We start from the raw sequence: 26360 nt of genomic DNA on the forward strand, positions 1-26360 counted from the left end.
CACTATGCATAGTCATACACACTGAAGAGGGATAATGGCAGTGTTGTGTTTCAATTGTTGAGCAGCCACTAAAATCACCCAGACCCTCAGAGAGAGGTGAAGGAAGAGTGGCTGAAAGGGGATTTTTCTTATTGGAATCAATTATTTTTAAGAGGCTACTTGCCTCCTATAGTGAAGAAGTTAAAAGTCTCAATTTTTCAGCATCCATTGGAACATAAATAAGGGAATCAAATACTGCATTAACTTCCAATCTATAGAATACTTGCTTTAAAATTTGAAAAATAAGTCTGGGCATTTGGACCAGCAGTTAAGACATGACTTGGGACACTTGCATACTATATTGGAGTGACTTGTTTAAGTTCTAACTCTGCTTCCAATTCCAGATTCCTGCTAATGTGCATTCTGGGAGTAAATATATGATAGTTCAAGTACTTGGGTCACTGCCACCCATACTGGAGACCTGGATTGATTTCCAGGCTCCCAGCTTTAGCTTGGCTCAGTCCTGCCTATTGCAGGCATTTGATGGAAGATGTCTCTGTCTCTCTTTCAAACAAATTCAAATGAAATTTAAAAATTAAAAATAAAAATTTAAGAACTTAATGTGATCAAGATTTTGTGATCATGTAGTTCTGTACCCTGGTGTGCAGTGTAATGGGGATACAATAGTTGTTCATTATCTCAGTCATTAAATTTTTATCTAGTACCCAGGCATTGGAGGTACCAAAGTGAAATTACTCTAGTCCTCTGGCAGTAGATGGAGAATCAGAGTCAAGTATGAATACACAATGGTGGTGCAGTACAAATAGAGGTAACCAACTCTTCCCAGAATAGTGTGGGGACCAGGTAAACAGCACTGATCACTAAACATCTTCCTAGGTCTTGTGGGGAGGAGGCAAGGCAGAGGAGTCAGAGTGAACAGCATGAATAGTCCAAGACTGGGGTGTGGCAAATGATCTAATATGCCTGGAACAAGGGAGATGTTGAGTGTAAATGTGACTGGGGCGAAAATTGGATAATTCAAATTATAGTATATTACACACTGTGACAAAAGCTTTAGCAGTAGACTACGGATCCAACTTTGTACTTGCAGAAGTAAAGGCATTGTGAAGGTATTCCAGTTCCGTTCTTCCATAAAATTGCTGTTGGTACTGCTATTACAACTACTATCAATAACACCAAAATCATAATTGTCATCATTTTTTAGAACTTACTAGTTGCCAGTTTCTATATTTTGTGATACACATTGTTAAATGAGATTATATGCATTGTTTCATTTGATCTTCAAAAGAATCACACTGTGTCCATATAAAATATCCATTTAAAAGACAAGAACCTTTTACTGATGGGCTATTTTTATACAGGGGAAGAGTTGAAGCATGGGAGTGAATCTGTATCTCATTTTCCTATATTTTCTATTCCTGCCAATTACTATCTAAGACATCCAGTCTCCAGAGCCCTTTTACCTGAGCATATTTATATGCTGAAAGACAGCACAGCCAGTGAAGTGAAAAGGAAGAAGCTAGAAATGTAAGAGGAGGGCTGATTGAAATCAAGGTCATTGATGGGGCAGGAAGAATGTGATTCAGAGCACCTGTGGAAAGGAAAGATAGGATTAATTTTGAATAGGAAGAGATATATTTCCTGTCAGATGGGAAATAAGGTGGAAAGTAACTGCACATGCTGGTAAGTTTGAGGGCCCAAAAGAAGGAAAGTGAAGGAGTTCATATGGCCTTTCTTATGCAAAGTTGGAAATTTATCCACTGAATAGAAACTGACTTTTGGTAGGTCAAAAGTTAAGGGATATGGGGAGGCCTTTGGAGCAGCTGTTATGTTGCTGCTTGGGATGACTGTATTGCTTGTTAGAGTGCCTTGGTTTAAGTTCTGGCTCTGTTTTCCATTCCAGTTTCCTGCTACTGTGCTCTCTGGGAGGCATCCGGTGACAGCTCAATACTTGGAAGCCTGCCACCCATGTGGTAGACACAGATTGAGTTACTAAGTCATGGCTTCTTTCTGGCCCACTCCTAGCTGTTGTGAACATTTGGGGGTAAACCAGCAGATTAGAGATCTCTTGTCTGTCTACCTTTCAAATGAATAAACACAATGCTTTAAAAAGTTGAAGAATAACTGAAGAAAAATAATAACAGCAACATCATATTTTTTAGTAATAAAATTATGTCTTAAGTGGAGCTATGGTAATGATCTTCACCACAAATACAGCCAAATTTCAGTTATGTCTAAATTCCTTCTAAGCATATACAAAGAGCCCATACTATTTGGCTGTAAAGAAAAGAGATTGGGCATGTTTAGAATTTTCTATGTTAAAATGTCTCTAACTTACATCTCTCTCTTCACTTGGCTGCAGCTTCATGGCCCCTAAGGAAAAGGAATGATGTCTCTCTGCTTCAGTAAGCAGACTATTACATCTTGCTGCAAGGGAATTATACACCCTACTCCATTTGTGCTTAAGAACGATATTTGTGCTCAAACATTTTCTCCTTTGGGCATTTCCTCTACAACTCAAGTAGCTCCCACCACATTGCTTAAGCATGTAGAACCACTAGGCTGAGGACTTGAGGAAAGCATTCCTTTAAAGAGGGTGACTCTAGGATCACTAAATAAGACCATGGTAAGGTTGAACTGTCTTTTCACTCATCTCCCCTTCCCTCTTATGCATCAATATATCATTATGCTTCTGAGAAAGCCACATAAAGGTTGTGAACGTTACAATGTTTTTAATTGGGGCAATATGTACATAATGGTTAAAGGACATAGTATTTTTGGAGTCAGGCAGATTAAGGTTCAAATCTCAGCTCCACAATTCACTAGCTATGTGATGTGGGGAGCAATTCGGACTAGACTGAGTTACTGGAATTAAGACTTATTCTATGCATCTGCTCTCCCACAATATGGCGCTGGGAGAGAAGAAAACAGCTTTTACACAGCTGCCTCCAGTTCAACCAATAAACTGTAGGACTTGCTCCTGATTGGAGAGCAGCGTACTTGGCGTGTGGGCAGCCGAGTTAGGATTGGCGGAGGAGGACTATAAAGGAGGAGAGAGACGGCATGCACCAGGAACATCTATGGGGAACATCTAGCTGAAGGAACACCTGTGCAGCCCCCGAGAGAGCCGGCCGGCGGTGTGCCGCTCCCCTGCGGAAGTGGGGAATGTGGCCAGGGGGAACTGCCCTTCCACGGAGGTGGAAGGGATAGTAGCCAACCCAGGAAGAACCAGCAGCAAACCCGGGGAGGGCCGAGCAGACAGAAAGAACAGCGCAGGGTCCTGTGTCGTTCCTCCACGAAGAGGGGGAGCGACATAATGGTGCCGTGACTCGGATATGAAGCCTAGGCAGGGCTTAGTGTCGTTCCTCCACGAAGAGGGGGAGCGACATAATGGTGCCGTGACTCGGATATGAAGCCTAGGCAGGATTCAGTGTCGTTCCCCCACGAAGACGGGGAGCGACAATGTGACCTTTGGCATTTAAATTCAAATTCTCCATTTTCTCATCTCCAAGTTGGAGGCAAATAATGAAATCAGACTTACAATATTTTTATGAGCATTATAAAAGATAATGCATGTAAAGCTTTAGTATAACACCTGACATTTAGTGGTGCGATGTAATATGCAGCTAAATATAATTCAGTGTTTCTCTTGCCTTTGTTTCAAAAGGAAAAACAACTCTTTTATCTTTTATGTGTGTGTGTCTATCACTAACTTATACATCTTATTTTTTATTCTTTTTAATATTATTTAAAGTATACAAATTTCATGTGTTTCTTATATATAGATTCAGGATGTCCATGATAAGAAAACTTCATCAAAATCCACTAAGGTTAAGAATTTGACCTCTGTACTCCTGATTGCCTAGATTTGAGACACAGTTCTATTATTTACAAGCTGTGAACTTAGGCAAGTTGTTTTTCTAAGCCCCAGTTTTCTCATTTGCAAAATGGAAAGTAAATGAAGTCATGTATGTAAAGTAAAGTGATTAGCACTGATAAACCCAGCAATATAAGCTATTGAAACTTTTATTGGGTAGATTCACTCTTAGCTCATTAAGACAAGCTGAGATTTTTTTTTCCAGATGTAGTCTGATAAAAACTGAATTCTAGGCTCCCTAGCAGTAGTGTGCACAGTTCTGAACTATACTTGGTTCCATTGTAGCAGCCAAACCTACATCAGGAAATTTTATTGCTTGGCTTCTTAAACATGGAGATTTTTAACTCTTCAGGCAATGAAGAAATAATTTGGTTATGCTGAGCCAACTTGTAAAGACTTCTAGAACTGTGATTATGGTTCTCATAATGTGAGCAAGGGCATTTACAGAAATAGCATCAAATAGCAGTCTTGAATGAAAAGAAAGTAATCCCCAGTCACTACCAGCTCAGCATTCTGATTTATAATTTTTTTAAGAAAATCATTATATCTCTCCTTAAATATTTGGCTGTGCTATTTCCCATTGGACCTTAGTATTATAAGTCTCCAATTTTAGGATGATTCACCCCTTGCATTAGGTACTCTTGGGGATGGGTTTGCTATTTCTGGGAAGCTCTTAACTCTTTTAGGCTAAATGAATACCATTAGAAAATATATATCTACAAGGAACTAATAGGTCCCAGGTGATGTAATATTGGCATACCCCTTAAATGTCGAACTCATTTCCCTTCAAGTCATTTATAGTATTCAAGTAAATTTCTATCCAGAACAAAATCAAAGAATGATACCTTTCCACAGAAATATGAAACATAAAACTGCTGAAATCTTTACTTAGTATATACTAAGTTGATCTTCTGTATATAAAGATAATTGAAAATGAATCTTGATGAAGAATGGGATGGGAGAGGGAGTGGGAGATGGGATGGTTGTGAGTGGGAGGGAGGTTATGGGGGGGAAGCTTCTATAATCCAAAAGTTGTACTTTTGAAATTTATATTTATTAAATAAAAGTTGAAAAAAAAACCCTGGGTCTGAAGTACACATTTTTCAATGGCAAAAGGAATGATCCGGATGGTAATATGTAATAAATATTCTAGTCATGACAGTTTCTTCATGATCTGCTGACTATGCAGAAAGAAAAAAATTAGATCCAAAGAATACTGCTAAGAGATGGAATCAAACCACATAGCCCAAGGCAGCTATCCTTTACTTTATCTAATAAAGTGGTTTGATATTAGAAAGTTGCACATAAATCAATACTTATTTAAATATACTATGGAATGGCATTACAAAGCAATCTTGCAGTGGGTCCATTAGTAAAGTGAATAACTGTTCCCATTTGCCTCTTATAAATTCAAATGTCCAAATACTAATACTTACAGTGGGATTTATGCATGACCCAAGAGACCCTACCCCAATAGGTATACACCTTAAGCAAATTTTATTCAAAGATAAACCTAATGGCACTACACTGGTGCATGGTGTATTAATGCACAGTAAATGGAAAAACATGTCATAAAGCTTGTGACATCAAAAACTGTAGCATGATGGGTGCACATATGGCAAATAGCCTCTTATTTAAGAGATTGCACTCTCTATTCACTGTCCACACTTCAAAATTCAACTAGCATCAAAGGAAAAGTCTTCCAGTTACTGAAGCATGTTGCAATTCTGGAATAATTTCTATACAAGGTGGAAAATGTCACTGAGACACTTGTAATGAACAAATCAGAATGTTCTATGGTCCTGGTGGCCTGATCACAGTGGTTACAACTCTAAAGCCCCTGACCATTGAAGGACTCCCCTGTATTGCAGTGAGAGTAGAAGAATGTTAAGGATCTTGAACATAGAAATAAACACATCAGGAACAGAAGAGCTCTCATGGGAAGAGTGTTTTGTTATTGCAAAAATAATTTAATAAACATACAAATAACTATAGGGCTTTATAGAGTCATTAATATTCTAGTGTTCAGTGCAAATCTTCAGGGCAGAGATATGACAAGCAGCTGTTTCCCAAAGAGTTTTTAATTTTGAGACATTCCTAAGTGAGCATTTCTTTTGAGTAACATATTGGGAAGTGCTGATCTAAAGATATTTTTTTAACAACATCTAGAATAACTGGTATTTATTAAGTCCCAGAGAAAGATGTGAAACTGAAGAATAATCTACAGAATGCAAGAGAGGTCCCAGTGAGTAGTTTGAGAGAGTGGATCATATCTGATGAGAATGCTAAATGTCCATTTATTTATGCATGTCAATGGTTATTTAGGTTTAAGGATGACATGATGAGTTCAAAGGCTCACCTAGAATTTAATCATCACAATCATTAACAACAACATTTCCCCTATTGATCACTTGTGATATTATAGGCACTATGCTCAATAAATCCCCAAGATAAGCATATAAGTTTGATTTCTATTATTAACCTGTATTTTATCCTCATTTGCCCCCTATCACCTAAGAAATCAGTGGCACAGGTAAGGTTGAAACCCAGGTTTGTTCAACTGGCCCTATGTTCTTTCATTCTACCTGAACTGTCTCTTATGGACATACTGGTGGAGATAAACTCTGAAAGACCTCCATGATATCATGTATAGTGGTTTGTGCTACAGTTAATTGCACCCAGGGGAAGGTACTAGGAGAAAATTATATATATGAATTGATTCTCACAGCTCAGAATTTAAAATACAGAAAAATATGAACAGCAACCCAAATGTTTTTTAACCTGAAGTAACCTACAAGAAATTTCTATGTGGAGGCTAATTGCCTTGATAAAGTAATGACTCTATTGTTCACTCTGCATTTTAAAATTTCTATTAAGGTAAAACAGCACTCATGAGACAGACCTTACTGTGTGACACATTCTGTGAAAGTTACTTGCCAATAAGAAAAACATGTCCTTAACATTGACTTAAAACACACAGTATTTTACAATTTTGAAAGGTATTCTTTTGTGCATTAAGAAGTAATAGAGGGTTCTGTTTTGCTGGCATGCCACCTTGCCTGCTTCCTAAAACAGCAGAATTGTAGTCTTCAATAGAGAAGCATATATTGGACACCTACAAAACAACAGGAAGAAGACACAGGACTTGACCTCTGTGGGAAGTCAAAACCTTTTAATTATAGGCAGGCAGTGATATGAACCAAAATCGAGAAGCTTAGCAAAGTGCCAGGAAATCAGAAGCAAGTGATTGATTCCAGGTGTACCTCAGGATGAGCATGTTGGGAATAGATATTGGAAGGTAAAGGACAAGGTTGACTTCAAGAAAGGCAGTTTCTTCAACTTGATCAATTTTGAACTTACAGGGATGAACTATGATGTCTGCAGTAAAAGACCTCAAGTTATTAAAAAGTTCAGATATAAAGATATTCAATAGATACACCTTCTACTTATGTGCCAAGAGACTTGAATGTATATCTATATATGCAGCTACCATTTTTATAGGTAACAAGAGATTTACCACTATGAGGCTTTAAGTGTTCAATATAGCTATTACTCTAGAATAAAATATTTTAAAAATAAAGAATATAAATTTAAATTTAGTCACATTGTAAATAACATTTCAAGTCACCAACCTAGGTGATACCCAAGTGGTTTTGATCATGTATAGTTTAAAATTTAAATCACATCTATTTTTCAAATCTACTGGATTCCTTGACTAATAGTATTTCTGTAGAGATTAGAGAGTGTATAGGTAGTATGTGGCACTGATAGAGTCTTCAAACAAATTGTGATTACATTTATTGCTACTCCAATCTAATCCCAGATGTTAGAAACTGGGGTGAGGAGAGATGATATACAGACCTACCTTGAAGTATAATTCTACAGTTTCACATTTTTCCATTAAAACTGGAATATCATTTTGTGTTCCTAAGTATTCCTTAAACTATTCCATCACCTAAACATCAAAATCAGGAGTAGTTTTAGGGATATTAGGGATTAGAACAGCTCTGGTGCTCACAGAGAAGTTGTCCTGATTCTGTGGAAGACAGGCTGACACCTAAAAGAAAGCCAGGTCCTTTAGAAAGCTCTATACTTTTTATTAGAGGAATAAATATCCCCCTATTGTACCTAACACTCACCTAGGAAGCAGTTTACACATAGGGACGATGTGGATTGTTATTCAGCTTCCAACAGAAATAGGCAAACGTGAGAATAGATGGATGGTAGCTCAACACAGGGCCTGCTACTACTGTTTGAAGGCAAATAAGTATATCAACTATTTACAGCAGGAAGGAAGTATTTTACAAGTATGGTCACAGGGTTTTAGGTCTAACTTGTGCTTCTCAAGTTAACTTGGTGTAATTTTTAACCTAATGTTGCTCATTATCAAGAATCAGAATGTATTGGTTGATTTTTCCAAGCAAGTCAAGTAGACAAAATTTAGGCACCATTGCATAAAGATTAGAAGTATTAAAGGCCCAAAGTACTCTGGGGGCACAGATAAGTTTGTGACTTTTTTGTGTCTACTCCTTGCCTTCCCAGCAAGAGAGAAGAGAAAATTGAGTTTGTGTGTCAAATCTAACCTTTTTCCCTATATCTGCAGGGATCTTTCACCTCCCCCTTCAGTACCCTTTCTCAAGGCTAGCAAATGAGTGAGAAAAGAATAACTAGATATTCTTCTCAAGGTGCAAGAATATACAGCCTCTCTAGTTAACTTACATGTTCCACTACTGAGACCCAACCTAAATTTAAAGTATAAGACCCTATTTCAGTCCAAATTAATTTAAGATGAATTCAGGAATGAAATTAGTATTGGATCGGACAGGCATTGTGGCACAGCAGGTAAAGCCATCGCCTATAGTACCAGCATTCCATATGAGTGCCAGGTCAAGTCCAGGCTGCTCCACTTCCAATCCAGTTCCCTGATAATGTAATGTGCCTGAGAAAGCAGTGGAAGGTGGCCCAAGTACTTGGGCCCCTGCACCCATGTGTGAGACCCGGAAAAATCTCCTGGCTCCTGGATTCACCCTGGCTCAGCCCTGGCTGTTGCAGCCATTTGGGGAGTAAACTAGTGGATAGAAGACTCTCTCTCTGCCTCTGTATATCTCTGACTTTCAAATGAATAAATAAATCTTTTTAAAAAAGAAAGTAGTAGTGGATGTGCTAAGGAAAAAAATGGATTGTAATTGGGAATAGGTACATGAATATGATATTTTCCACCACGCAATTTTCCTGTCTTGAGAAAAAGGGAGGGCACTCAGTAAAAAAGTGTGTAGTAGCTCTAGTCTGTGGAATTAAAGGGTATGCCAAGTATAATACTTCCTTTGGAAAAACAAATTGGCCCCAAACACTCTACTTCACACTATGAAAGTAAATTGATTTCCTAGTTTCTAATCCTGAAGACATAAAGCTTCTCTCCTCACATGAGGCCACTAAGGAAGAGTTGTTTGACCTTGGACAAAGAGCATACAATACACAGAACATGTAAATCCAATTATGCATGGGAAGTTAACACTTCTTTGGCACCCAAAATTTCAAGTGCCAAATGATAACTCAGCTAAATCCCATAGGCTCTATATTATACTGTCAAGTCAACATTTCTTCATTACAAAACTGTGTATTTATTCTTTTTAAACATTAGTTCTTTGATTCAGCAAGAAACTTTCACTTGTAGAATCAATTTCCATGGGGATGTTTGTAAAGTTGTCAGAAAACTTGCTTAATTGGAAGCTCATCCTTGATTATAGCATATTAATACAACTCCAATGTATGTCAATTTAAGATTTTTATAAGATATATTTATTTATTTGAAATGCAGAGTTACAGCAAGACAGGGAGAAAGAGAGCAAGGAAGAGAGTGCTCTTCTATCCAATGGCTCACTCCCCAGATGGCTGCAATGGCCAGGGCTGGGCCAGGCAGAAGCCAGGAGGCCAGGGCTTCTCCACATAGTCTCTCACACAGGTGGCATGGATCCAAGCACCTGCGCCATCTTATGCTGCTTTTCTCAGGTGCATTAGCAGGGAGCTGGATCAGAAGTGGAACAGCTGGGACTCAAATCAAACCCCAGATGGGATGCAGGTGTAGCGGGCATTGTCTTTATTCGCTATCTCACAATTCTGGCCCCATTTTTAAATTTTTAATTCCCAGTGATCCATTATTTTTAGTCTGTTGAAAAAGATTGAGCAACCTTAACTACATTATAAAGAACAAGCAACAAAAAACAAATTGGTATGACTTAAACTTCAGATGCCTTGTGCAGAAGCAAAATCAATGATACCTTTACAATGACTTATTCTTTTTTTAGCAGTTAGGCAGTATGTGTTCCTCATCACCTCATCTATCAAGGATATTCTAATTCAATCCACTTCAATGATTTATGCCAGTTATTTCCAAAGGCATGAGGGATAGACAGTTGTTCTTCCTTGAAATTAACAGCACTACAAACTCTAGATGGTAAGAGGTAAATATGAAAGGCTTACATTAAATTAGCAGCTCCTTACTTCACAGTACTCTTCTCTACACCATTCCTGAACCCTATTCTAGGCATCTGAAGCACTTAATTCTCTTCATTTTCCTTCTTTCACTCCTGAGGAGCTCCTTCTCTTCTATATTAACTTAAATGCAGACTGCCCCAGGGCTTGCTTCTCTATCAACTCTTTTTCCCCAGGTATTTGCTTTATTCTCACACATTTAATACTGGCCACAGGATGATGGGTCTTAAATGTCTGCTATCAGCCAAGAACTCATTATTCATAAATATGAAAGTAAGTCCATGCAGTGCCTGAACATGGAAAAGTTGCTCCCTAAGTGTTGAATGAACAAATGAATGAATGAAATAGAAAATGGATTCATGGAACTTGAATGAAGAGACACATGGAGGAGAACCAAGTTGCCTTATATAAACCCATCCTATAACAGTCACAGCCACCCTGCCTAACCAGTTTAGTGATATACTTTCAGGGTGTAAAGTGCTTGTGGCATTCTTATACTTGGCGCCCAGACAAGACAAGCAGATCCACCCTGCCAAACTATAGCCTAAGAGAAATAGAGTATTTTTCTGTTTTAAACTATGTTTCAGAATAATTTAAAATGCAATGCAATCCAGTTAATAGACTAGTTTGAATCCCACCTTTCTCTTTTAGTCTAATTCTTCCCTGAGAGTTGCTATGGTCTGAATGTGTCTACCAAAGTAAATGTATTGGAAACTTAATCCTACAATTTTCATGTTGATGATGTTTGAGGTATGACCTTTGGAAAGTAACTAAAGTTACATGAAGACCGAGTGTGAGGTCCCTATGATGGGATTAGTGGTATTATAAGAAAAGGAAGAGAGACTCAAGTTCATGTGCTCTCACCTATATCTCTCTTACCTTTTGGTCTTCTTCCATAGTATGACAGAACATGAAGGCTCTCACCAGATACCAGCACTGTGCTTTCTTGGACTTCCCAGCCTCCAGGACTATGAGCCAAATAAATCTCAGTTATTTATAAATTATCCAGTCTCTGGCATTTGATTATAGTAGCAGAAAATGGACTAAGAAAAGAGGAGAGACAGCATCTCTCTTATGCTGTTCCTAGTGCCCAGCATAATGCCTAAATCTTGATGAAGAATGGAATGGGAGAGCGAGTGGGAGATGGGATGGTTGCAGGTGGGAGGGAGGTTATGGGGGGGAAATCTGCTGTAATCCAAAAGTTGTACTTTGGAAATTTATATTAAATAAAAGTTGAAAAAATATACCAAATCTTTTAATGGAGTTTAAAACCATTCAGTCACTTGTTGCCTAGAATTAGGACAAATGGCTCATTGAACTCAGAATATAAAAATTTGTTATATGAATGATTTATAATGATAACCATTAATTAAGCACTAATTATTGCCAAACATTGTACTGTGTTTATGGTATTATTTAATAAAATTCTATTTAGTATAAATAAAACAAAGGTTGTATATTCAGCTGGAGTCCTGGCCGGGAACAGATACAGATCTTTTTTAAAACACCAGGAGCTATTCCCCAAGTAAAAGCTGTACTAGAGGAAGAAAAGTTCCTAGACTATTCTGATTTTCTTTGGAGATTTTTATTTTTCACAATAAATATTCTGGGTATATTTAACCAATATCCACTAAGTAAACAACTAAACATGCGTGCCAATTGGAGAATTACTGAATCAGTTCACGAATATTTGAGCATGGATCCAAAATGCTACTTTCTCGAGATAAATCAAGTGAGTACAGAGAGAAAAATGGCTAAAGGAGGAAAAAGAATGAAAACTTACTGGCTGGTAGCTTCTATAATCCCTATTTTTTGAAATGCCCTTTGTTCCTTCCTTGTTGCATGAAAAGAACCAAATTTTTATTCACAGTCTGAGGCAGCCTGATAGACAAATAAACTCTCTGTGTGAACGGCTTGCTTGAGCCCATATTATCCCATTGAGGGCTGTGATTAGTCTGGGCCTTGTTGGGCTGCATTTATCTTAGAAAGTACTCCAGTAGAAGGACTGTGTAAGCTCTACTACTTTTCTCCTTGTTAAGTGTTTTTCCCCCAATAAACTCTTTAAATAGTGGTGTGAGTCCATGTGTGGGTAGGGTTTATGTATCCACATTTTCTTGCAACTAGCAACCATAGAGGGGTACATTTCCCTTGTCTCATTTTTTATGAAAGGGAAGAATTGACTGTGCCATAATGGAGGCAATGGCAGATCCATAGTAGAGTTCAACCAAAATAGCTCGAGATTGAGGTCCTTGGTAAAGTATCTGCACTTAATTCAGGGATAGTCATCTGTGTTTACATAGAGAGAGAGAGAATGAGCAAATAGTCATAATATTAATATATGAGGCCTATAAATTCCCTGTATTGTGAGTAGACTCTCCTAAAAATGGGGCTGCCCCTCTCTGTGCAAAACATCCCTAAAATAAAAGATGACCACAAAAAACTAGAGCAAGAATGGGACCTGTGACCTCTGAGAGTGCTGAAATCCAAATGATTTAAAAAGAGACCTCTCAGGGGCCAGCGCCATGGTGCAGTAGGTGAATCCTCCGCCTGCAGTGCCGCATCCCATTTGGGTGCCGGTTCTAGTCCCAGCTTCTCCTCTTCCAACCCAGCTGTCTGCTGTAGCCTGGGAAAGCAATGGAAGATGGCCTAGGTGATTGGGCCCCTGCATGCACATGGGAGACCAGGAAGAAGCACCTGGCTCCTGGCTTCACATCAGTGCAGCTCTGGTCATTGCAGCCATTTAGGGAGTGAACCATTGGAAGGAAGACCTTTCTCTTTGTCTCTCCCTCTCACTGTCTGTAACTCTACCTCTCAAATAAATAAATAAATAACTTAAAAAAAAGAGAGACCTCTCTACGTACATGAACCCCCAGCTCAGAAACCTAGCAGTTTCCTTCCTTTTTTTGGGGAAGACAGATCATGTAGAATATGTTACGGTTTCTCTAAGGTTTACTGGTTCCATGAGGTAAATTATGGGTTTGAAGTATTCCTCCAATCAAACAAACATAATGAGGAAACATAATCTGCAGTGAGTATGCTTACATGGAGAATGAAGTGAAAGAACACGTGAAGAACTTTGGGATGCTAATTTGATTAGCCCCTTGCCCACTGCTTATCTGAATATTGAAACCCAAGTTGTGGAGAACACACAAAGGAAAGCCCTCATTGGGTACATTGGGTAAGTACACTCTACTGAGAGACTAAAGAGAATTCTATGGTTTTCTTCTAAACAGTAGCTCTCACAGGCATTCAGCTTTTGCACCTGAAAGGAGGAGTCAGGACATAGCAGGAACTGAGGTTACAAAGTATGTATGGTAGAGAAGACTTGGTTTCAAATCCCTGTCAAGACACTGATTAGTTGCATGACTTTGAACAAGTTAGTTCACATCTCTATGTTGCAGTTTCCCCTCATGCCCTTCAAGATTGATGGTGCATATGTCATGGGGGAGTTGGGCAGATTACTGATAATAAACTTGAAGTGCCTGGCACATAAAACATGCAAAAAACTGATAGCTGGGTATTGAGTCAAAGCATAATACAGAATGTCCTGCACAGAATATGTCATGAAATTTCGTGGGAGCACTTTCTTCATGCCTGTGGAGGGAAATAGGCCATTGCATACAATCGCATTGTTTATGAAAATCACAAACGATACTTTGACAGTGGCCCACTCTGTCTTTGCAGGATTTTTGCCTGATGTACCTTACTTTACTTATTACTAGATAAGGGAAGTTTGGTCAGGCAGGGACTTAAATCATCAGATAATATTGTGTGAGACCAGATTTTAATGTAGAATGTCAGAAGGTCTGTTTGCCTGAACTGATCAAGAACTGGCCTGCAGTGGAGAAACATACACCAGCAGAATGAATAAATTCTGACTCTGACATTGCAGACACTAAAGTATTTTTGACCATGTCAAATTTGGTGAGAATTTGCCCTGAAAACATTTGAGAGTTAAAATCTGGTTGTTTCTCTTTTTCTGTCATGAACAGGCTATCTTTTAGCCTATTGTTTTTCTGACAGCAGGCAAAAGGTTTCTCCACCTCTGATTAGTTTTTTTATATGACAGATAGAGTTATACAGTGAGGGAGACAGATAGAAAGGTCTTCCTTCCGTTGGGTCACCCCCAAATGGCCGACACAGCCGGAGATACGCCGATCGGAAGCCAGGAACCAGATACCTCCTCCTGGTCTCCCATGCGTGTGCAGGCACCCAAGCACTTGGGCCATCCTCCACTGCCTTCCTGGGCCACAGCAGAGAGCTGGACTGGAAGAGGAGCAACCGGGACTAGAACCTGGTTCCCATATAGGATGCTGGAGCCGCAGGCGGAGGATTAACCAAGTAAGCCACGGCACCGGACCCTCTCCTCCTCTGATTAGTTAGATTAAGCAAGATGTCTAAATAAAATGTCACCAGAACAAATAGCAAAACGGGAGCTCCTTCTAGGACCACTCAAGGTATGAGACACATTCTTGTGTAACTGAAAGATCACAGACTTTGGAGTGAGATAAGTTTCATTTGAGTATCACCTCCACCATTTCCCAGTCAGATGACCTTGGGCAAGTGATTTCAGTTTTCTGAGTGTCCTCCCTAAAGTGGAGAAATGAAAATATTTACGTAGCTTCAAGGACTCTTGTGAGAATTAGGATAATGTTAGATAAAGTCTGTAACACACATTAAGTTCTGAATAATTCTCAGTTATTGTTTTCATTATTAATTATCTTAGACAAGTGGTCAGGGCTCCCACAAGTCGTGAAAGATAATCTGTTGCTAATATCCAGATGTCCGGGTGATATCTAACCTTATGGAGCTGGGAAAGAAATCAGGGCAAGTCTTAATAACACTTCCATCAGTGGTGTTCATTCTATTGCACCAAAGGAAATTCAGCAACAGGATCAGCTTTTTAATAATTAGAAATGCCCTTTTCTCATTGCTACTATTATAGGTAGAAAGGAGCATCCTCTAGCTTAGAGAGTAGGCAAATGATCTATTTATTACAGGTCTAGAAACTGAATTGCAAGTTAAAATTAACTGTTCACTAAGTATTGTACTATTTTGTTGTACGCCCTGACAAAGTCATCACCTCGTTGAAGGTACAAACCTTTTTTATTAACTCTTTCTGAGTGGTATAGCCTATGCCTAGGCCCATGAAATCTGCTTATGACAATCTCCTACTCTCACAAGACTGAGAATGGACTGTGCACAGCATTTTAATATTAAAGATATATTTTCTATGTAAAAATTGTTTTTAGGTAATAAGTGCATATATGGGGCAAATGGGTAGTGGGAACTGAGCCTCTGGATAAGTCATGGAAGGGAAAAGTTATAGGCTTTGGAGGCCAGACTGAGTTCAAATCCAGTCTTGCCATTTGTCGGGGAGGTGACTTAACTTCTCTGTATCTTACATTGCTCATCTGTGCAATGGTAGTAGCAGCCTCCAACTGTAAGGGTTTTGGTGGACCTATCTCTAAGGGGCTTTGCACAATGCTGGCCCTGTATGGAGAAGTGGCCAGGCAGTATGGTGCTCTCTGCCTTTTGCCCTTGTAATTCTGGTCTGTAAGCCAGTGTCCACTTGTTGCTTCTAATGTTGGACATGCTCAAAGGTTGCCCTGGAGCTGTTCTGAGAATATATATCTTAAAATAGCTGAGGCTTATAAGTAGACATCTGCCAGCACCTGGGGGAAAGTAAACATGTGATTTTCATGTGTTGGAGTGTGGATATTGGCCACAAGGCAAGAGGAAGTGCTGATAAAATGAAGAATGTAATGCCTCTTGTTCAAACTTTCCCCTAGGCATTATTCAAGCTGCTCATTTTTAAGCATACTAAGAAATGCTGAAGAGTATAACAAATAGATACTTGAATTAGTGTAATTTACAGTGCTTAGAATAATTTATAAATACAGATAGCAATCCAGTCATGTCAAAGTCAATTCCACATAAATGCCTCTATAATAATTGTATGATGCAGTAGCTGATTATGTCTGTATGAGAAGAAGGCAAGGCCTGGATAATGACATCCTCTAGTATAATTCAGAAACAGACACCCAGGCCATGAGCAGATTGAGTTAAGTTTTGCATCTCTCTCTACAGCAGTAGGAATCAAGAAGGAGCAGTACCTTTCTGGCGTATTGAAACACCCTTTTCTCCTTCTCCATCTTCTTCTTTAAGCGCATTCTTACATGAGTGCTGACAAACTCTTCCGCCCAGATTTGCAAACTGAATCAGAGTTTGAGAGTAGAGCATTGTAACAACTGCTTGCAACAAAGATGTTGGTCACAAGGTGGCAGATTACCACACTCCTGTGAAGAAGCCACCTGATTATTTTTCGAAAAGCACAAAGTGACAAAAAGACAAACTTCAGAAAGGTGTGCTCACATGTATGTGTGTTTGTGTATATGTGCACACACATGTGTGTGCACACTGTGGGGGGCAAGAAAGAGGGATACCTTATATGGAGATGGTTCTAAAGGTCATGTAAGTACTGCCTGTCCAGTTTGCCTTTGAATCACAGGGTACCTCCTCAAGAGCACTATGCAAGCAGCATGATAACATTTCTAAACTGACAGCTGACATCACTCAACAGGCCTTATGCCAAGGTGATTTTTTTCTGAGAGCAATTTCAACCCTGTTAGCACATGAGAATCACCTTGAGAGATGTTCAAAAGGTACCTGAATTGAACCTGTACCACAAGAGATTTTGCAGTTTTATTTTAGTTTGGTTGTTTTTGGTCTGATGTTGGGCTTAGAGATCAGAAAGGTCCTCAGGTGACTCTAATGTGTGGACAAGTTTGAGATCACTGATTTAAACCAGTGTTACTAGAAGTATGACCCACAGAGCTAGCACTGGACTGTGAACTGTGTCATTGAGCACATTTTTATTTAGTTCAGCAGACATCTCTAAGAGTGGTGTGAAATTTGTGACCATTTGGGGAGTGAACCAGCAGATGAAAGATCTCTCTCTCTCTCCATCTTTCCCTCTAACACTTCCTTTCAAATAAATAAATAAATCTTTAAAAAATAAAAAAGACAAGAGAGAAAAAAAGGAAATTGCACAGGAGAGATTTCTTCAGCTCGGGAAAATAACATCAACACCATGATGGAAACACCCAAGCACAAGGGAGGAAAGAGGCCTGTTGCTTTAATAAGTGAATCATATTTTCAAAGAATGAATGGTTATTAGTTTCTACAGTAAAAGCCAGCCTGGAGACTGAATTGAGATGCATATATTCAATAAGAGAATAATAAATGCCCATCCTGTTCTGAAACTGAATTATTGGCTGCTAAGTATACTTCCTTGATTAGATTATGAGTTTTACAGAGAGTGGAAGCTATCCCCCAAATATGACTCAATTTCATGTTTGCCTCTATTCAGTGGGGGAAATAGGAGAGAAGAAAGAATTTATTTTCAGTGCCATTGCCGGTGTTCTAATGTTATCAGAGTATAACAAGTTGTTTTCTAAGAAATAATTGATATGCAACTAATAGGAACACATTGAACACTTTGTGGGAAGAGGATAGTGTTTAATCATTGCTAATCACCACTGTTTTCAGATTTCTGGTTTTAATACTTGTTATCTTCCTTGTGACTCTGTAATTATGCTGCCCTTTGCTTCAATGAGCAAAGAAAACCCTCTGTTGTCATTTTGTCATATTTTGGGTCGTAACTCATAGACAGTGACCCTAAGCCATATATACTCTGACATCAGAAGATTAAGAACAAAGTTGTCTGTTTCTTCAGAATCACCCAAACTCATGACTTCATGTTTTCTAGTAGAATCTCCTTCACGTTATGCAAGAGAATATACTTGGAACCCAGTCAAACCTTTCCTGGAAATCAAGACATTTGCAGGCATCCAGCATTACAGGTTGCTATACCCAATTTTAAATTAGTGACAAAATGATTGCACAACAGTTTAATTTCATTGAACCTATGATTAAATCAACATGGTACTGGCTCTTTTTTTTTTCTCAAAAGGAAAATTAGTATTAAAATGAGGCAGACACAACAGCAGGAGACAACAACATTTTTTAAAAATTAATATGAAATGAAAAATATTTCCCTTAGCATGCTTCTTAAAAAGCTTTTACCTTTTTTCTCTCCTACCATTTAAACAACACTGATATTCATGTTGACATATGCTCTTTCTGGAATAGAGAAATCAAGGAATTATCAAAGTAATAGTAATTTTACTAGTTGCAAATAAATATACCTCCGTGACATTTAGAACATAATTTTGCTTTCTTTGGTTTGTGGAAACTGCTGTATTTCATCACAGTCTTGAGCACAGATTATCTCCTTCAAACAAAGCATTGCTTGTCTGAATAAAAAGGTTACTGATGACCTGAGGGAGATGGAATGCATGTGTGCATGTGTGTATGTGTGTGCATGTGTGTGTATGAAAATACTTTTAAGTTCATGGAAAATGAAATTGAAGGGTAAATTTATTTTGGTACAAATTCTTTTTGAAACCCATGCATAATTTTTTTCATAATATGCATTTCCAAGAAATTTTTGAAGTACTAGGGTGTGTGTAATCACATGAAAACAGGACCAAATAGGAAAGAGGCCAAATGCCTGATTAAAAGATAAGTTGCTGAGCTCTGTAATATTTTGCTACATTATGTTAAGTCCTTCAAATTTACTACTGTAATCAGAACTATTAATCCTAAAACCAAACACTATTTTTCTCTGTATTTTTTCAATTCTATCTCCTGCAAGCATGCATATCTTGGTGTGATTCCTCTTAACAATCTTCAAACATTAGTAAAAGCCCAATGAATGACATCTAGGATGCAGCTACTATGCTGATAATAGATTGGCTTCCAGGATTTACTCTAAATCAGTGATTTCATTTTGGCATATATGACATAGAAAGAAAAAGTGAACAAAAGAGTAAAGCTATGAAGATTATACTTTCTCTTGCCAAAAGGCTTTTGGAACAGTAAGAAAAGATTTTGGTAATGATCTCCACTCTCTATGTGGCTTTTTTATAACAAAGAATGTTGCTGGTACTGGGCCAAATTAGACACTCTCATACTTGTATGTGCTTCCTCAGCCAAATTCCAGTATTCACATAAGTACTCACTTATATTCATAAGTGGTTTTTATGGAAATAATCACATAACTGAAAATCACAAGTATTTGAAACAGATTAAAAGAATTTGTTTAGAAACTGGCTGTTCATAAATAGAAACCTGATTTTGTGAAGTATAATTTGGCCTTGTATTTTGAAAAGCCAGTGAGATATTTCAGTTTGTCTATGCATTGCTTTATATGGATTCTGAGGGCTCTGGACATAACACAAAAACAACTTCAAATTATAGATGATTGTAAATTCTCTTAAATAAGTCATTTGTACCAAATCTCAAATTATAATAATCCATGGAAATAATCTGGTCCTAACAAACTACTGCATACAGAAGAAACACCAAGAGTTTACCTATATTAAAACAAAAATATCTAGTTGATTTTATTAATGAGGAAAAATCCAATTAATTTCTGCTATAACTTATCACACATTGAAGTTCTCTGACTTAATCATTTCTAAAACAGACAACTGAAACTTATTTTCTCCAAATTTAAAATAAGTTTTATACTTTAAGATTTTTTTGAGACTATATGAATGCAATCTCATTAGAAGAGGTCATTTTGGCAGGCTGGAATGGCTTAGACCAATAAATGGCTTAACCATCCTGTTCATTCCCTTTGCCTGCTGTGAAATTAGAGGGCATTCACAGCCAACATCAATTAAGGTCTCATGCTTTGGCACAGAGACCATTAGTTGGAGTATCTTTTCAAAATGCATCACATGAGAATTAAATATTTCAATGCATGGGTATAGTTTGGGCAAAAGATAGTATCCATCTGCAATAAAGAGGACTTTTATTTCCACTAATTGTAATAAAATGTTGCAGCAACTTTGTAAACCATAGACTACCTTACAGCATTTAAAAATCGGTCTTGCAAAAATATCTTTCAGGTTTCCAGATTCACCACTGAACCCTTCCAATCCCACAGTTACTTCACCTCTTGGAATCGACGAGCTTCAATATCCTACATGAGGTAAACATGCTAATTTCTTGGCATTGTTTCCTTGTTTATTCAAGGTCTGTTCCACAGCATGTTTTCTTTAGCCCCCATATAAGGTCTTCTGGATCGTGGTCATTTGTACAGAGATCAAGTGTTTTCATTTTAAGGTGAAGAGGTTCAGTAAGATTGTAAATAGTATTGCAGTCTCTATATATCAGCTATCATCTTTCACTATTTCTATAATTTTATACAGAAGAAAACAAAATACTGGAATGCATTTTATATAGTAATTTTCACTGGCTAAAAATTTTTGTTTCATTAAAGAATATCAAATTACTATCTTCTCTACTAAACCACTAAAAGATTGATTTTATTCACTGTAAAGATCACCATTTACACCTCCAGATGAACAAATGTTGGCACTAGAACTCACACCCAAAATCAATAGCTTTGTATACCAAAAGTCTGGGTCGAAAATAAATGTAAATGCTCTCACTGAAATAGAATTAAACATAGACAGAAGTAGGTGTCTCATTTTATGCCAAAGAACAGTTGCAAGAAATAGAAAGGGGAATTTTGAAATGTAAATCCTTTCTTCCCAATGGATGGACTAGAGTCCATCTGGAGTAATTTCTTTACACATCAAATTTTAAACAGAATCATGTGGGAATCTTTTCCAGATCAGAGAGACTCCCATATGTTATAAAAGGCCAACTTGAAATCATACCAGAACCCTTAGCAGTTCTATGACAACCATTCATGCAAAAGTGAATACAGCTGCCAAAAGACAAGTGAATGTTGTCCCTTCCAATGTCAGTCATTGGTAAACTGCATCGATGGTATTTGATATGAGGAGGAAAATGGGTTGTTTCATAAGTTTTAAATTAGTATACATGTTTATCATTCTGAAGTGTCACTTTGAAAGTTGAAATGTGCATAGAATGCAGTAAATTTATTACATTTCATTTATATTGTGAAAAATATTCCTGTTTGATATATGCAAAAGAGTTGGAAAAATAAATAAATACTCTTTCAGCCAGATGAAGTACTTTAGAGATTTGTGACATGAATACCTTATTAACCTCAATTTAAGTAACAGCGAGTAGCGTTGTCCAAAACTGTACTTGAGCTGAAAAGAAAATGAAACTACTCATAATTCCCTTGAGGCATGCATTTCACTATGGCAAAGTGCAAGTGGACGTGCATTACATGGGAAGTCCGGACCGGCTTCAGCGAACTAAGTAGATCATGAACATTCTTCCAGAGCAATGCAGAAGCTTTATGAGTAGAGGAGAGGAGTTGGAAAATTTGAAACAGTCTTCTCTCATTATTTCGTTTTAGAAGTGTCATTCCTCAGCCGACTGATGCTTCAGGAATGCAAGGTGATGGGAAAAGACTTGGCCGGATGTTGGCTACAGGAGCAAGCAATTTCGACAGCCAAAACAGGGCAGTGTGATGACACCAACTGAAAATGTTTCAGCTGCAAAAAGCAGGAGCACACTGCACACTGTGCCAAGGATGACTGTATTATACAATGTCACAACTGAGACTGCATAACACATTCACCATCGAGACAGTGGGTCCCCTAGCTATTGCAGGGGCTGAACAACACACAGCACACCAAAGGGCAACGCACAATCCGAAAGAAAGAGAAAGAAAGAATGAAAGAAAACAAGCAAAACACGCGTCTGTCGTGCACAAACCTTCGGGCTCTGTGTTCTCTTTGTGGTGTACTTGCTTCAGCGGGCAGCAGAAGATTTCGTGACACTTAGCACGAAAGGGGGACTCTTTTTTCTTTAATTCCGCAGATTGGATGGAATCTTGCCGTAACATAATGTATTCCTGTGTGCCAGGGGGGGCGTCATCCAGAACTGTGGTCACCACATAACAAAATGAACTTAAGTTAGAGCTTCACGAAAGCAGAGAACTTCTTAAATCAAATCTACTCCCAGGGAAGACTAAAGAAACAACATTCTTAAGAAAGACTTCAAAGATGAACATCTAGTAGCTTGGCCATTTTATTTTCAGGGGCTCAGTTTAAAATATTAAAGCCCTGGGGATAGCTACTCAGTTATACTTGCATATACCTCTATTGCTAGTACATTGAAAATTCAACAGTGTTAAATTGTACCCGAAGTGCCATAAAATATTTTAATATCAATACCCATGCTGTACCTAAATAAACACCATGAAAAGCTCACATTTTTAAATTTAAGGGGTAATATAAATACTTACAGATGAAATTGGCTAAATATCCACCAATTATAACTGAATTTGCTTATGTTTATTTTCTTGGTCTGTTCCTGGTGAGAGCTTGACTTCCAAGCAGTATATACTGAGTCTGACAGAAGAAATAAAAGCACTGCTCTTCACTCTTCTATTTCCTAATAGAATTGGGGCTGTTGCAAATATTCTTAAGATGTTCAAAACCTCTTAATGAAGACAAGAGATTGTAGCCTAAGGACCATCGCTGGATCATAGACCTACCTCATTAGATTCTGGAAGAGCTGGGCTTGGTTTCCTAATTTTGGCCTTATATATATACTAGGCTCCTCTCAGTCCACATTTTCTTACTATTTTTCCCCTGAAAAAAAAACAGATTTCTATCTCTACACTTCCACTGCGATATACTTTAGTCTGAAAACCACCCATTAAGTAGGTGCAAATTTGAACTGTATTTGCAGAAACAGAATTGACCCCAGAATGGACTTTTTTCTTTCACACCCGACCCAATGAGGCCATTTCACTTCAACAGGAGTGAGTCAGTGCCTCAAAAGCTGTGATTAATGATGTGCTGACTCATTCTACACCCCCAAATGCATACACTTAACATGTATTTAGGAGGACTGATAACACCAGCAAACTTTTTTATGGGGAGAATAATGCTGCCATTTTTTTAAATAAACAACTTATGGCTGAATAAACAATTTATGGCTGAATTTAGATGGGATCTGAAGCTTCTGTGTTTGTTAAAGCACTTCTAGTTCATTGGCTGAGATCTTAATGGACTTTAAGAACTTTTTTCATGTTGCAGGGGAAAAAAGGCATAAAAATCTACATAAGTCTTTAGTATTATGAGTTTTGAACAAGTTCTTTTTAGGTTGCCTGTATGTGTATTTATTGTCTTCCTTTATAATATATTAAATTATTCCAGAATGTGATAAATATTTTAGTCAGTTCTCTATTTTCCTCTAGCATTCAGCAGTGGTAACCAAAAATATTACCTATCCACACCACCAGCTTTTCCTGGCAGAAAGTTAACTTCTATCAGGTTAGTGAAAATAGCTTCTTATAATCTAGTTGCTGCATTCACATCTTCGCTAGAAGCAGCTGCTATTCAAAACATGTACAGCCATTTCTTGCCATGAGCAGATACTGATGATTATACAGACTCTTATCAAATTCTAGGATCACAGTTGAAGACAAATTCTGATTCTAGCATCCAAAATACTAAAGAAAACTATCAAAATTGGAACTTTTTTTCAAAAGCACCCAAAATTATATGCCAAAGTACAACTTCCATTTTCATGCACTACTATATGAGAAAAACATTTTTAGATTTAAGTGCAATTGGAGGATTAAAAAAGTGACATTTGGATAATGCACAGTAAAATTTTATCCAGAATTACATGATAAATATGAATAAATTTTCTTTCATTTTCATTGTTCAAAACCAATAATGACATCACCAATGGGCATGTCTGGAGATTAACGGTAGACTGAATAGCCTTTGGCTTACTCTTCAGCCTTCGAACATTCCCAGCTGGTCATTAATTTCCAGAAAATGTCTTGCATTGCCATCATTATTGTTTAATTATACACAACTGTTGTCTATAACATAAAACAAAATTCTAATGAAAGTGACATGCTGACTTGATACAAGAGTTAACCCCAAAATTCATCATGGTGGGTAAAGCATGAAGGTCACAAAAGTGCAGGATAATTGCTTTCTACAAAATTGTCACACTCTCCTGTTCTTTCTTCAAATTGAATTTAGCAAGCATAAAAGGGGCCAAAATAAAAGCATTTAAGAAACCATCTGAGTAATAACCACAGGCTTGGCTATTTCCTTAGAAATTGTGAACATCTGGGAGTTAATAGTTCAATTTTTGGTCTCGGGCTGTCTCAATGCCTTGAATATCAGTCAATTCAGGTATACTGGGAAAATAATGAATAGTCAATCAAACAGTTGCTTGGTGTTACGTTGACACAAGAGCTAGGAATATTTTGGATTTTTTCTTAAAAAGAAATGGCTCTGTGTAGACAACACCTCACTGAAATCTATAAGATATCTGAACTTGAGTATTTGTGATGAAAAATTAAAAGATTATTTCAAATTCACTGATTCCCAGGACTCCCTTAAGTAGGAGAGTAACTGTGCAATTGACAGCAGCAGGAGAGAGAAATAGCACTTCCCATATGATCCAAGAACTACAGCAGGTGAGTGCCTTTGTTTTATATTTGCATAGAGAAAGGGATGAGGATAAAATATTTCTAAGGGGTATCAGGGGAAGAAAGGCTTGCAAACAAGTCAGCTCATCAAAACAGGAAAAAAAAATGGAATTCTTTTCCAAGCTTAGTCTAACATTTTCTACTAATTTCCTCCCTTCTACTAAATTTCCTCCTTGTACATGACCTCTATGCTCTGACAACCAACCCTCCCTTTGTTCATTTGCAGAATTTGTTCACATTCTTCTTAGTAACTCCCGCTGTCCTTCACAGCAATGCATTTATTAAACATTAGAGGTGGAAATAATTCCAGTACCAATAGACAGGCACTTGATTTGCACAAAGCTTCCTATTTCAGAGATTCAACTTAACTCTTCAGGATAGGTAAGGGGTAAAAGCAGCTCATGGCTGATTTCTGCATTCACAAGACCAATTCTTGAAAAGCTGCTGAGCTCCATGAGAACAGGTGCCAAGGAATATAGGCTTCTGCATGGAAATGTCACCAATATAGTATTGCCCCCCAAACTTGACCATACAGCCCACCCAATCAAGATTCCAAAGTCCCACAGGTGTAGTACAGATTTGGAGGAGAAAAGTGCACAGATGCAAATCCACACATCCATACTCACATAGACAAGGACAGGTGGCATACTCAGACACAGAAGTGATAAGGATAAATGACCTTATTGCCAAGATGATAGTTATGAGTACCATTTATGAAAGAGTTAGTACCCACTACAGAAGAAATTCTACAGTCTAACCAATAGGAAGGCAAACCTGCTTCCAGATTTGGTCTGACACTGGATCATCTCCACTCTTCTCTAGGTCTCTCAGTAATCACTAAGATCAGGAAAAAGTCATGCTAAGAGAGGAGAGTTTTGGCCGGCGCCGCGGCTCACTAGGCTAATCCTCCGCCTAGCGGCGCCGGCACACCGGGTTCTAGTCCCAGTTGGGGCGCCGGATTCTGTCCCGGTTGCCCCTCTTCCAGGCCAGCTCTCTGCTGTGGCCAGGGAGTGCAGTGGAGGATGGCCCAAGTGCTTGGGCCCTGCACCCCATGGGAGACCAGGAAAAGCACCTGGCTCCTGGCTCCTGCCATCGGATCAGCGCGGTGCGCCGGCCGCAGCGCGCCGGCCGCGGAGGCCATTGGAGAGAGAACCAACGGCAAAGGAAGACCTTTCTGTCTCTCTCTCACTGTCCACTCTGCCTGTCAAAAAAAAAAAAAAAAAAAAAAAAAAAAAAAAAAAAAAAAAAAAGAGGTGAGTTTGATAGTGCCTAAGCCTATTGACTTGGCTTAAGGTTATCATGTTCCTAGAAATATTCCCATCTCAAATTAGTGATAAAGAAAGCACCAATATATAACAAATTTTATCCTTTGGTAAAATAAAATAATCTAATGTAATCCATCTTTTAAATTTATTTTGTAATTAAAGAAATTATCTTTCCTATATTTAGAAAGCCCAATAATTGGTTTACTCTACAAAGTGGTATTAATAAATATGAGCCTCATAAAGT

At 38.1% G+C, this 26360-nt stretch overlaps 1 protein-coding gene across 7 annotated transcripts in view; it reads right to left on the reverse strand.

Moving 5' to 3' along the window:
- Positions 1-26360, reverse strand: part of FGF13 (fibroblast growth factor 13) — a 651259-nt gene that overhangs the window by 238085 nt on the left and 386814 nt on the right. For 4 of the 7 annotated variants that reach the window (XM_008273437.4, XM_089323851.1, XM_089323850.1 and 1 more), the window contains one exon: positions 22103-22270. The exons of 2 other annotated variants lie outside the window; for them this stretch is intronic. In XM_008273437.4, the coding sequence (XP_008271659.1) occupies positions 22103-22270 (168 nt within the window). Of the gene's footprint in view, positions 1-22102; positions 22271-22886; positions 22985-26360 lie in introns of those variants that run through there. One more of the 7 variants, XM_017350119.4, reaches the window with a different exon arrangement.

The sequence above is a fragment of the Oryctolagus cuniculus genome, chromosome X, assembly GCF_051225735.1.
Source record: "Oryctolagus cuniculus isolate XC-2025 breed Fujian yellow rabbit chromosome X, ASM5122573v1, whole genome shotgun sequence".
Classification (NCBI taxonomy): domain Eukaryota; kingdom Metazoa; phylum Chordata; class Mammalia; order Lagomorpha; family Leporidae; genus Oryctolagus; species Oryctolagus cuniculus.